This window comes from Glycine max, chromosome 4 (assembly GCF_000004515.6).
Source record: "Glycine max cultivar Williams 82 chromosome 4, Glycine_max_v4.0, whole genome shotgun sequence".
Lineage (NCBI taxonomy): Eukaryota > Viridiplantae > Streptophyta > Magnoliopsida > Fabales > Fabaceae > Glycine > Glycine max.
In genome coordinates, this window is record NC_016091.4 from 5,251,831 (window position 1) to 5,265,774 (window position 13,944).

Genomic DNA, 13,944 nt, shown 5'->3' on the forward strand with positions numbered 1-13,944 from the left:
TAAAATCTTGTTGACCCATTAAATGGAGAAGAGAAGTAATAAGCTAAGAACACATGATACTATATGCTTTAAAAGGCGAGTAAAGTAACAATTTTTAAAACTTTCATGGTATTGATTTTTGGAAACGTGTCTTTTTGAGTTTACCAATCATAAATCAATAAATTGATACATTGATCCTAGCATAAATTAATCCCTATGATGATTGTCAAATTTAGGTTTTGTGGTATTATTGTGTGAAATTATTTAAGTGTATGGTATAATTATACAAACATGTAGATTTTACTATGTATGACATTTAATTGAATTTTACAAAAATGAATCTTGCAATGTACAAATTTAGATCTTGGAAATATTTGAAAATTCATGAATAAGCTTGCTTGAATTTTGTGTTTAACTATCATATATACCAATTAAAATATATTTTGATATGTGTGTTTTTATTTCATAGTTAATTATTAATTGACTCATGTAATGTTATAATTTGGGGTATGCATTTGTATGTTATTAGTGTGTATGAAATTAGAGTATTCATTTGGTAGTTATTTGGAATGATGTTTTGTAACTACGTGTGAATTGATCATCGCCTTCTAGGAAGTGGTGACTGTATATATTTTGTTTTGATAATTGAATATGCATAAGATATCTTCATCTAGGATGAAATGAGATAATAAATACTTTCATCTATTATGGGGAAAGTAATGAGACACCATTGTATAGATATAAACTCATAGATCTTTTGAAGAATTTGAGATTTGCATTGGTTCATAGATCACTAAATGGTGTTGTGATATTTATTTATTAGTTCAAGATTTGAATGCAATGAAGTATTGATGTTTATTTATTGGAGTGTTATTTCGTTGTGTGAATAACATGTTTATTTTTAATTTAATTTCACGGATATCATGATTGAATTCTACGATTATTGTGCTGACAAAGAGTAAATAATTTATAAAATATTTTAAAACTTATTTTATTTATTAAGATTATCATTTTTATTCAAAATGTTATTTCCAGAGTTTGAAGAATAATCCTTTGAGACAAAAGAGAACTTTCGACTTAATTTATTATTAGTTAAACTTTGTCTTAGTTTGGTTAATATTTTTAGATGTTGATATTTCAAAATAAAGTTATATATTTTTGTAAGAACACATTTGTTAAATATTTAAAGTATTTAAAATCATTGAAATGTTTAAATTTTTCTTTTAAGTATATTTCTATTACAACGAGAAACATTACATATTTCGTATAATATCAATAGGATGGTTTGAGAAAAAGAAAGAAATGTGAATCAACCTCACAGTAATTTTATCCCTACCCTTTTTACCCAATGCCCGTTTTTACCCTAGCTTAATTTTTAATTAATATTCTCAGGATCATGATGCACTTGGAAACTCAGTTCTGCAGAAACTGAATTGTAAAAGTTTAATAAGAACTGAAAGGCAACGGTAACATTTTAATTCAGAACTTGGAAGTTCCTCAAGGGCCACTTTGGGGATACGGAAAAGTTAACGGCACCTTTAACGTTTTATAATTTATAAAATAAAATAAAAGCAAAGGAGAAAAAAGGAGAGAAAGATTGAGGTTGTGTAAGTGTTGAACTACACACTACACAGTGCAATTTCTCTTTCTCGGTTGTTTTGTTGCCCTGTTCTGTTCTCACACCATTTCTCTTCAACTGTGCATTCTCACATATTTCTTCCTCTAAAAAAATAATAATTCTCCTTCTCTCTCTCTCTTGATTCCATCCGTCCATTGGTCTTTCCTTTCTCCTTTTCAATCATACATTGACTAACTCTCCCTCTCTCAGTTTTCTCACACACTAGACCAAATATTCTGGCTTTCTATCTACCTTTCTTCCTCTCACACTCTCAAGTTTGTCCTTCATAAGCATTAAGATTTGTAGGTAAAAGTAGAGTTCAAAGGAATCATGGCAGCTCCAAAGCCAGAGGAGATAAGCCACCCACCAATGGATCAACTTCAAGGCTTAGAGTACTGTATAGACTCAAACCCTTCCTGGGGTATGCCCACTTCCTCAACTGCATTTTCAGCTTCATGAAAAGATTGAACTTTTTTGTGTGTATGTTGTTCACATTTTGGTTTTAATGAGAATGTTTTGAACTGTTAACAGTGGAGACAATAGTTCTTGGTTTCCAGCATTACATTTTGGCCTTAGGAACTGCAGTCATGATTCCTTCATTTCTTGTGCCTTTGATGGGTGGAAGTGATGTAAGTCATTCCCTTCAACTTCAATTCCTTTTGTTTTGCTTCTTCATTTTGTTTTATATTATTATGTATGATGAAATTGTTTGATATTGCCAAATCTCTCTACTGAGGAGGAATGGAGAAACTTTTTGTTTTGCCTTTACATTGTTTTTTTGTTTTTTGTTTTATATATTTTGTTTTGACGCACCATATGCTGAAATGAGCCGTGTGGGTCCCACAGAGAAGGAAAAATGTTGATTCTGAAAGTGAAATTACCTCATGGTCTTTTTTAGTTTTACTTTGCATTGTCCTATTATATAGAGATTTGATATTGATATTTCAAATATTGATACAATGATTCAGGATGATAAAGTGAGGGTGGTGCAGACGCTGCTTTTTGTTGAAGGAATTAATACACTTCTGCAGACACTCTTTGGAACCCGGTTACCAACAGTGATAGGAGGGTCTTATGCATTTATGGTCCCCATTATATCGATTATTCATGATTCCTCATTGAAAAGGATAGAGGACCCGCATTTGGTTTGTACATTTCTCTAATATATTATTTGGTTGCCACATTTCAATTATAATAAGTTGATGATTCAATTAGTAATGGACAATACAACCGCTATGAACAATTTTAATTTTATGTAAGATTACGTCTAATCCTTCTAGACAAAATCTAAGGCAGCGTGACATTTATTAGGCGAAAAATAATGTGAGTTTAAGCATTTAAATTTATTTTCAATAGATTAAACTAACGTCTTCTATTTATATCCAGAGATTTCTTAACACCATGAGAGCAATTCAAGGGGCAATGATAGTAGCATCGAGCATACAAGTTATTTTGGGCTTTAGTCAGTTATGGGGCATTTGTTCTAGGTGAGCTCTTCTAACTGAAATGCATAGTTACTCTTCCGATTAAAGAATGAAGCTTAATATCTATACATCAAATACTTACTGTATTCTTACTTTTTTTTCCAGGTTTTTCAGTCCACTTGGAATGGTTCCAGTAATTGCATTAGCTGGTTTTGGGTTATTTGACCGAGGATTCCCTGTGGTATATAACAATAACCCACGTGTCAACAATACAAATTAATCTCTTTTTGGCTCATACTGACTAGCATTATTATTTTTTTTTTCAGGTTGGGCATTGCGTTGAAATTGGAATTCCCATGTTAATTCTGTTTGTTGTCTTCTCTCAGGTACTAATCAAATTCACATTTATGTGAAGTAAGCTAATCAAATTAACCTGTGAAAAGCAAAACGGAATGGATATTTCAACTATCTAAAGTGAATTTTTTATGTTTCACTTTAATCCAATGAAGTGCTTTGACAGAAACATTCTTGAGTGATATGACTTTGAATTTGGAAAATGAGAACTTATATGATAATTATTTGGTGAGGCCAAAGAAAGGCATATATTGTGAATGCCCAATATTCTCTGTTTATTCTCTATTGAAAATATAGTAAACAGTTACGATTTTTGCTGTTTTGCAGTACTTGAAAAATTTTCATACAAGACAATTACCAATACTAGAGAGATTTGCTCTACTAATATCAACCACAGTGATATGGGCATATGCACATCTATTAACAGCAAGTGGAGCATACAAACATCGTCCTGATTTAACCCAACATAATTGCAGAACAGACAGGGCCAACCTCATTTCTTCTGCTCCATGGTTGGTACAAAAAAGCATCTGTTAAAATAGTTTTAAATGTTATAATCATAATTCAGGCGCAGGAAGCAAGCACTTAGAGCTGTTGCCAATGACTCTTGAACATGTTGCCTACAGGATAAAGATTCCATACCCTCTTGAGTGGGGTGCTCCTACATTTGATGCTGGTCATGCCTTTGGAATGATGGCTGCTGTTTTAGTCTCCTTAATAGAGGTATTATACATATTTACTGAACAAGGAGTCTTAGCAAAACACTTCTTTATTATTGTTTCAAATTTATTGAAAACTATAAAATCGTGAGTGAAACTTGTTAAATAAGAAGCGAGACATAAAGTTTTATGATTTCTAATAAATTTCACTCAATAACAAAGAGTGTGTTAAAAAGTATGTTACTAATATTTGTTGTACCGAAGATGGTTCTAATAGAAATTCAAATGTTAGCGTTGACTAATTACATTGAAAAAATTGACAGTCAACTGGGGCATACAAAGCTGCATCACGACTAGCAAGTGCAACACCACCTCCAGCTCATGTTCTGAGCCGTGGTATTGGTTGGCAAGGAATTGGAATCTTGCTGAATGGCCTTTTTGGAACACTAACCGGTTCAACAGTTTCTGTGTAAGTGCTACTCTTCATTGTTCATAGTTTTCACTTTTGTGGACACAAATTGATTCTCATAGAATCATCCGTGACAGAGAGAATGTAGGGCTTCTAGGAAGCACTCGTGTTGGGAGTCGAAGGGTCATTCAAATTTCAGCTGGCTTTATGATATTCTTCTCAATGTTAGGTGAGTGCCAAACTATGGAGTATATAGTCCTAACTATATTATCGTCCTTTTAGTAGCTTTCACTTACAATGCACAATTCACATAATTCTTGTTCAGGAAAATTTGGAGCTTTATTTGCATCAATACCATTCCCCATTTTTGCAGCTGTATACTGTGTTCTGTTTGGCCTTGTGGGTGAGTATCACCACTTCTCCTGTGGTTTAGTTTAAACATCTCTTTGCTTCCTCTATCTTATTTCTAACAAGCTTATTTTTTTGCAGCTTCTGTGGGGCTATCATTCTTGCAGTTCACTAACATGAACTCAATGAGGAACCTCTTTATTGTTGGTGTTGCCCTTTTCTTAGGTTTTTCTGTTCCTGAGTATTTCAGAGAGTACACTTCAAAGGCCCTTCATGGTCCTACTCATACAAGGGCTGGATGGGTGAGTTTATTGTTTCATCTATACGAACTTATGAAAATCCTACTATGTGCTTGTTTGGATAACCACTCTGATGAACGTATTTTTAGAAAATGATACTATTTGTATCTTTTATTCTGAACCTACTTTTAGAAGAAGGGATACAGTGGTTATCCAAACATGCACCAAGTCAAAATGCATATACTGATTTGTACTTCATAAGAACTGTTATTTATCTCATTGTGAATTCTTCATGGGGTCATTCATGTGACTAATGACATGGCCTATGTCATAAAAATCCTTATAAAGTGACAGAACAATTATGCATCTTCTGCTTCTGTTTGTTATGGTTTCTTCTTGATGTTTTAATAAAGAAAATGTTAGTACTAATTTTCTCTTCTTTTTTTTCAGTTCGATGATTTCCTTAATACTATATTCTTCTCATCTCCAACTGTTGCATTGATTGTTGCTGTGTTCTTGGACAATACTCTTGATTACAAGGATAGCGCCAAAGATAGGGGAATGCCATGGTGGGCCAGGTTTAGAACATTTAATGGAGATAGCCGTAATGAAGAGTTCTATACACTTCCTTTCAACCTCAACCGGTTTTTCCCTCCACGGTAGGAAAGTTAGTTATACCATCAAGAAAAGATGTTATAGGAAAAGCATCATTTTCCTGAGAAGGGTTATATATTTAGTTGGTGTGAGAGTGAAGCCTGAGTGATAACTGTGTAAGTGTGTATCATATGGTGATTTTTTTATGAAGAAATTGATCATTGGCTTCACACTGAAATTGACCTTCCTCTCTCTCTCTCTCCCTCTAATTGATCATAGGCTTCACATAGTTTATGACTCTATGTTACATAAAATGTAAATTCCAGCGTTGTGCTGATTTAAAGTGTTAGGGGGAAGGGGTAGCGTTCTCATAAAAAAAAATTAAGGTACGTTTAGCAAAGAAGAAAGAGATACAGTGAATAAAAATACGTTAGAAATAAAGTAGATATTATAAATGTGCGAAAAATATAAATGAAATAAGAAAAAGTAATAGATAGAAGAATGAAAATAAACAAGGAATAAAATAGAAAGCTGCAAGTGTGTTATATCTTATTTTCACTCAATCAAACAATTAAAGTGTTCATTGATTACGGCCCATTTATTTTATCACCATTTTCAAAACATCATCTTTAAGTCTTCATTGATGACAACTTGTGAAATATGGATGTTATGTCAAATTAAACTTAGATTATGGCCCAATCGAGCCCCCAAAATGTGTTATTGTAAAAAATATTTGAATTTAAAATTTTTAGTAAAACATCATGGTCAGTCAAGAGATTATGATCCCCTAGTATAATCAAATTAAAGCCATAAAAATAACAGAATTTCATACCTCCAACCTCCTTATGCATGCAAAATTTGTCCCAACTAAACCAATTGATGCCTCTTCTAGTATTTATATTTAAATCCCACGAAAAGGAAATCAGCATTTGTTTGGTTCTCATCGCCCAAAAATAACGACAACAAAATTGCACTCATACACTAAGAAAAACACGAATCAAAATCCATAGACATTTTTTCTTTTAAAAATCTGATTTAACCTATTTTTCTTAAAGGGCTATTTTTATAGTAAAACCATATTAAATAAGTAAAAATATTATCTTTAAATAAATTAATAGACCAAAAGTTATATGTAAGTCAACGATTTTAATTTTTTAAAAAAAGTAGTAAATACACGGTTTCAAAAATATTATTTTAAAAATTAATACATTATTTGGTTTGCATATTATTATTAATTAAATAATTTTTTTGCAGCATTAATTAAATAATTTATTTTGCCAAACATTTTTTTGAATATTTCAAAGTCTAACTTTTTATTCAATAGTTTATTTTAGAAAAATTTAATCTGGTTTATTATTAATCAGTCTAAATTTGACTTGGATGAGACCAAAGATTTTTAATGAGTCATGTGATTCGTGTTTGGCTTCCTGTTGAGAAATTTATTAAGTTTAAAATTAATTTTGGATATATTTTTATATGTTTGATTTATTTTGATAAAAAATTTAGAATTGATTATAGATCAATAATTAATCATGAATTAAATAATTTTAAGTAATTTTTGTGTTAAATTTACAATTTTATATTATATTTTGCTATTAACTTGATTTTATAATAAAAATCTAAATATAAATCATGTCACTTTAAAATCAATTTTATAAAATCAATATCATTCAAAATTAATTTTACAAAATCATTATCATTCAAAATTAATTTTATTAACACACATTTAAACCCATCCATCAAATATTCACATTTTTTAAGAAAGACATGTAGAGACGTTTTTACAGTGAGATAACTCATTAACTTGCCATTTTTCAATTAACAATTAATTGGAAAAGGTTTAATTTTCATTGATGCATAAGCTGACCCAAGAACATCTCACTGTAAAAAAATTTACAATTTACAAATGTTAAAGAAATTGTTCTGGCTGATGTTAGAAATTGGACCCAATGATATCATATATGCCAAAATCATTCTGGCTCATAACTCATTTTGAGATGAATTCGGCGACGTTAAAATGATAAAAGCAACAAAAAAAAAACATGAAACTCAATCAAGTAGTATCATTATTCTTTTTCTTTTTCCTAAAAAAAAAAGAGTATCATTATTGTTGTTGATTATGAATAAGTAGTTAAATTTGTCTAAAAAATAATGTGGTTTCAAATTAATTTTTAAAAATAAAAATATAAATTAAGCCTCTCAATATATAAAAAATATGATAAATTAATCTTATAATTAAATTTATGTATTTTATTATTAAATTTAATATTCAAAAACCAATTTTACAATAAGTCATAATTTTTAGAATCAATTTAACATTAAATCCTTAAATTTAGAAACTATTTTATCATTAAATGTAGAATTATTTTGTTATACTTTTTACCTATTCATTAATTAAATTTCACTTTTTCAATCTTTTTTTGGATGAATTTATGAGTGCTTCACACTTTCCAGATAAATTTGACTATTTTTATTTATTTGTTTATTTAATTTCATTTGTGATTTGAGTTAAGCACACCTAATGACTATGATTAACAGCGAGGTCTTCCTAATGTGCAAAGCTAATCAAGGAAATTGGGAAAAGTCCAAAAAAAAATTAAATAGAAAAGAAAAGAAAAAAAGAAGACAGATGAAAGAAAGGAGAGCTGGAATCACATGGACTTGTCTTTCTCTTGCTGGGTCCTCCATTAAAATTTTCTTCTCTCCCTTCTCTCTCTCACCATTCTCTTCTTCTTCTTCTTAGATTCCTTCTCTCTCTCTCTCTCTCCCCTCCGCCATGGCTGAGGATAAGGTACTTTCCGGGAAAAAAAGTTCATTTTTTTTCCTGACCTTGTTGTTTTGGTTGGTGAGAAAGATGAGTGACCCACATATTGGAGAGTTAAAAATGTCTTTGTGGTTTTTGTTGTTGATGTTAGGAGGGTGAAGCTAGAGTTGTCTGAGATGTGTAATTTTTGGTTCTCTACTTTATTTTTTGCTCAGTTAACAAAGGGGAGATTTGGGTTTGTTATTTTGGAGAAATTCGGTTTTCTTGCTGAAAATCTGGTCTTTTAGCTTACACCAGATGACCCATTTGGTTTATTTTCGTATTGATCTATGGGTTTCTGTGAGGTTTTATCGTTATTTTTTTTTTCTGGAGAGGTTCTGAACTGGGTTGAAGATTTGTATGTTGCCGACACTTATCGTAATCTGATGACGCTTGTTATGATCTTATGTTGATGTTGGAATTTCAAATGTCGTCGATTTGGTTTTTTTGTTTGTCATGAACTTGTGATCGTTTGCCAGTTATTCATCAGATTTGTTTTATTTTTATTTTGTTTTTGGTTTCTGATTCTGATTAAGATATTTTTATCCAGTTTTTTGTACTCTGCTGCTAGCTGTTGCTTTGTTTTAATTTATTTTAGCATGCAGCTCGTCGTGTTCATTTAGTTCTTACTTTCGACATAGTGCTGCTATTTTTCTTGTTTCCCTGTCTTCCCTTTTTTTAGCAACTTATTTCCACTACTGGATTTCCGTGATATCATCCTTAAGTTGCTAACCTGATTTCTTCCCCATGTTTATATCTTTTAGGAAACTTCATTTTTTGAGTTATTTGATGTGCTGTTGAAATGTGATGCTTTAATTTTGTATTGATCATTGTACTCTTTAGTTAGTGTTTTTTATATGCATGCCAAATGGTTAAATGTATTCTTCCAACTTTTATCTTCCTAGTGAAACCTAACCATTTTAAATTACTACTTATTTTGTGAAATGTTAAATTCTAATATCAACCCTTGTTTAAACAGGAGATGTCTACCTCTGTCATCAATGGGAATGATTCCCTAACTGGACACATCATATCTACAACTATTGGAGGCAAAAATGGGGAACCCAAACAGGTATCATCTTTGTAAATTCCATTATGCTGATAATATTACTCTTATTTAAAATTATTTGCTTGGTTGTTAAAAAAGCCTTATGACATTTATCCTGGATTGCAAGTTTAATGTGTTGTACAATGATTTTTGTAGACTATTAGTTACATGGCAGAACGGGTTGTAGGAACTGGATCATTTGGAATTGTTTTCCAGGTATGTTAATGGCTTAATACTAGATTCATTTACTCTTGCTGTCTCCACCTATTCTGCCAAAATGCTGATAACTTTTTCTTAGGCAAAATGCTTGGAAACTGGGGAGGCAGTGGCAATTAAAAAGGTTTTGCAAGACAGAAGATACAAGAATCGTGAACTACAGTTAATGCGTGTGATGGATCATCCAAATGTGATCTCTTTGAAGCATTGTTTCTTTTCCACTACAAGTACTGATGAACTTTTTCTTAATTTGGTGATGGAGTATGTTCCAGAGTCCATGTATAGAGTCTTAAAGCACTACAGCAATGCTAATCAAAGAATGCCTATCATCTACGTTAAACTTTATATGTACCAGGTATGCCTCATACTGTTTGGTGATTCATAGATATTTCTGATTTATTTGCTCAGTGCCTGATAAAAGTCTATGGCTTGCGTGTAGATTTTCAGGGGGTTGGCTTATATCCACACTGTTCCCAAAGTTTGCCACAGAGATTTGAAGCCTCAAAATATACTGGTTTGTTTATGTTATTGTTGTTGTTGTTGTGAGTGTGTGTATTCAAATTCAATTCATTCTTAAAACTAGTAATTATTTCTGGCTGTGATGTCATTCTGTGTATATTCCAGGTGGATCCTCTTACACACCAAGTGAAGCTATGTGACTTTGGAAGTGCAAAAGTTCTAGTATGTTGACCTCCTTATTTTGCTTTGATGTACTTAATTTTTTGTCCAACTTTTCCAGCACCATTATCTTTTGTATGGACAAAGTAATAACTCAAAATGTCAACCAATAACCTATGAATTGCCATAAAGTTTTCGTTTAGACTTTGGATGAAGTGGGTTTAATTTTTATATTGTTTTGATTGTAGTTTCTTATGTTAATGTCTTTTCTTGGTCTGCTCAACAGCAAGCTATGGAGCTTTTTTTTTTCCCTTAAATTTCTTTTATACCGTATTAAATTAAATATTTTGATTTTTTTTCTTGGCCTTTTTTGTGGAAACTTCATTTTTTTTTGAGATTTTGGTCATGTTCTGTATTCTTTCAACTTATGTTTTAGTGAGAGTGTGAGACTACTACCCATCTTACAATATCCAGGATCATTTACTAACCTTCAATTTTGTCTCATCAGGTCAAAGGTGAAGCTAATATATCATACATATGTTCACGGTTCTATCGAGCACCAGAACTCATATTTGGGGCCACAGAGTATACAAGTTCAATTGATATTTGGTCAGCTGGCTGTGTCCTTGCTGAACTTCTTTTGGGCCAGGTTTGTGTCATTGATGTGTTTTCATTAATTATTGTTACTACAATTCTATTATATAAATTTTCCACAAAATGATGTAAATGTTCTGTTGATTATCTGGCACCCATGTGTTATCTAAAACAAATTGAACTTTTGCAGCCATTATTCCCTGGCGAAAATGCAGTAGACCAGCTTGTACATATTATAAAGGTACAATTGGTGTTGATATGTATTGTATGTTCCTTAGTCATGCCATCCTTGTCATTATAAATCACCTTTGTAAAATTTTGTATTGCAGGTGCTTGGCACGCCCACTCGAGAGGAAGTACGCTGTATGAATCCCAATTACAATGACTTTAGGTTTCCTCAGATAAAAGCACACCCATGGCACAAGGTCTATAATTTTATCTCCTTTCAGACAGTGGGTTTTTCAGATGATCAAAATGTGATTAACATGAAAATATTCCTGGGCATTCTAACACATCAAAATTGTGTGTAGATATTCCACAAAAAGATGCCTCCGGAAGCTATTGATCTTGCATCCCGGCTGTTGCAATACTCCCCAAGTCTCCGGTGCACTGCAGTAAGTGTGGTTGGCTTTACCCTGCTTTCTGTATTCAAACTAATTTAGTATTGCATTATGTATATCAGCCTGTATTTCTCCTGAATTTGATTAACCAATGAATGTTGCTCTTTAGAAAAACTAGCACAGAAATTTTAGACTAGTTTATTTTTTTATGCAGCTTGAAGCATGTGCACATCCTTTCTTTGATGAACTTCGTGAACCCAACGCTCGCCTGCCAAATGGTCGCCCATTTCCCCCTCTATTTAACTTCAAACAGGAAGTAAGTCCTTAATAAAACTCTTTCTTGGCCTTACTTGTGCTCTGGCAGTAAATTATTTGTACTAACACAAACTTAACTCTAGGAATAAAATTGATACTATTTTTCAAAAAGTTGAAAAAAATCAAGAAGCCATAAAAAGGTTCATACAAGTGCTGCTCATTCTGAACCCATGTGTACTTTTTAAGTGTTTTTACTGTCTTTCTGTGTTAGTCTATTCGGGTACACAAAACTGTTCCTCATAAACATTAAAGCTAAACATGACTGATGACAACTATATTGTAACTCTCCCTGTTTACAGTTATCTGGAGCATCTCCCGAGCTTGTTAATAAGTTGATACCTGACCATGTGAAGCGGCAAATGGGGCTACAATTTATGCATCTGGGAGGATCGTGATGATAAGCTTGGGGGGGGGGGGGGGGGGCATAATGTATACTAGCTGATAAGTTAAACAAAAGTGGCACCATTATTTTTGTCTAAATACCATGTTCTGTGATGCTGGATGGCTGCAGTTGATCCGTCAGTATATGTATTACCTTTTGATTCTCTTTTGCCAACTGGTGGATCCTTATTTCCCCAGGTAAATATAGCCTTGTTTATTGTAAACGTCTACAATGTCATATAGTAAGTATATTTGACTTGAAATGGTCAGATCAGAACTCAGAATGCTTCTGTAATGGGGAAAACTAAAGCCTTGGCTGGAAGGAGGGGAGGGTCGAGAAGAGTTTTTTTGATGGTGGGGGTTGTTGGTTGGGTTTTGTTTCCTCATGTTAATATGTGCCTCATTTACAATGTTGCACAATGCTCAGCAGTTCCTTTCCTTGTGAAATGTAATGTGCTATCTATCTGTTTTTCTTCAATGCCGTTTTCTATTGTTTCCACATTTCAGTTTTCATTTCTTGAATTTGAATTCTCAAGTTCCAGCACTTTTTGGTACTAAGTACTTACAGTGCTCGTAATTTCTTATGTAGACATTATATACGATTTTGAAAAAAATGTTGAGAGACGATGCTTGAACTTTTTCTCTTTCAATGCAACTATGTAAATCCATATGATTTTATTCAATTATTTTTCATTAAAGTTAAATTAAACTACTCGCAAACAGAGGTTGCAGAAGTACGACTTTGCACATGAATTTTCTAAGTATAAACAAAAGGAAAAAAATTCAATTCTATAGTGTAGCAGCCTGGTCTGGACGTAAAATAATGTAACTGAGTAGATAGATACATGCCTCTTACAGTGGAAATTAGAAGAAAGCTGAGTCTTCAAATCAATGGCATGCATTATTGATTCCATTGCTCGGTATGCCAGGAACTAGCGATTTTTTCTGTATTTGTTCATGCATGCACTGTCATTTTCAAGTGGCGAATGACCTGTAATAATTATTAATCTTAAAATGCTCACTGCAATCTATATTAAAAAAGAAAATCATTCAAGCAGGTTCTTCATTGACTGCATTTTTTCCTATATTAGCTTCTAATGTGTCTAGATTTGAATGGATTTTTAGTTTTGCTGTTTCATCATTTAATTTATATAATTGGTTTTGATGACTAAAATATCATGCAATTGCCGTCATAAAAGTGACAGTAGGGAAAGGGATTCACATGTAATGTTACTGCAGTGCAGGGTAGTGTAAGGCACAATGCCCTAGAATATCTTTCAGTCAAGAGAATGAATCTTTTGTAATGACTCTATTACTGCATGGGGTCATAACTTTTAATAAATTTTACTATTAATATAAATTTACATTTTTTATTTTAAAGTGGAGAGTTTAAAAGTAAATGATAAGATAATCACATTTGACCATGTGAAGTTTTTCTTTTTTTGCTTTTCACTCGAGAGAGAATGAATCCTCTTATTTTTTTAGTTGGGAGTAACCATGAGAAAAATGTTAGATGAACATTCAATATGTTATTTGATATTAGAGAGTGAGAGAGAAAAAATATAAATATTATAAAATTTATGATATAGAAAAGAGATAGAGAAAAATAAAAAAAATGTTAGAAATAATATTTTTTTGGGGTTATTACATTATTAGCGTAATATATGAAATATCTATAGATTTTATTAAGATGTACTGTATATACAAATATAAAGTTTTTTTTTTTTAGTATGATGATTATAGGTTATGCGACTGAGTTTATGATGCGTTGAGATATTCTACAAT

The 13,944-nt window shown here is 31.9% G+C and overlaps 2 protein-coding genes across 2 annotated transcripts; both read left to right on the forward strand.

Moving 5' to 3' along the window:
• Positions 1–1,547: 1,547 nt before the first annotated feature.
• LOC100820526 (nucleobase-ascorbate transporter 2) lies at positions 1,548–5,862 on the forward strand. Its single transcript, XM_003522438.5, has 13 exons — positions 1,548–2,018; positions 2,129–2,226; positions 2,566–2,742; positions 2,984–3,084; positions 3,187–3,262; positions 3,348–3,407; positions 3,703–3,887; positions 4,002–4,098; positions 4,358–4,503; positions 4,581–4,672; positions 4,769–4,846; positions 4,933–5,093; positions 5,481–5,862. The coding sequence occupies exons 1-13, from the start codon at positions 1,928–1,930 to the stop codon at positions 5,691–5,693; spliced, it is 1,575 nt and encodes a 524-aa protein (XP_003522486.1). The 5' UTR covers positions 1,548–1,927; the 3' UTR covers positions 5,694–5,862.
• Positions 5,863–8,251: 2,389 nt separating this feature from the next.
• LOC100779909 (GSK3 kinase BIN2-like protein) lies at positions 8,252–12,658 on the forward strand. The gene is made up of 12 exons (NM_001356269.1): positions 8,252–8,415; positions 9,407–9,499; positions 9,632–9,691; positions 9,774–10,046; positions 10,131–10,205; positions 10,316–10,372; positions 10,818–10,958; positions 11,094–11,144; positions 11,233–11,328; positions 11,434–11,517; positions 11,678–11,779; positions 12,078–12,658. The coding sequence occupies exons 1-12, from the start codon at positions 8,401–8,403 to the stop codon at positions 12,171–12,173; spliced, it is 1,143 nt and encodes a 380-aa protein (NP_001343198.1). The 5' UTR covers positions 8,252–8,400; the 3' UTR covers positions 12,174–12,658.
• Positions 12,659–13,944: the final 1,286 nt, after the last annotated feature.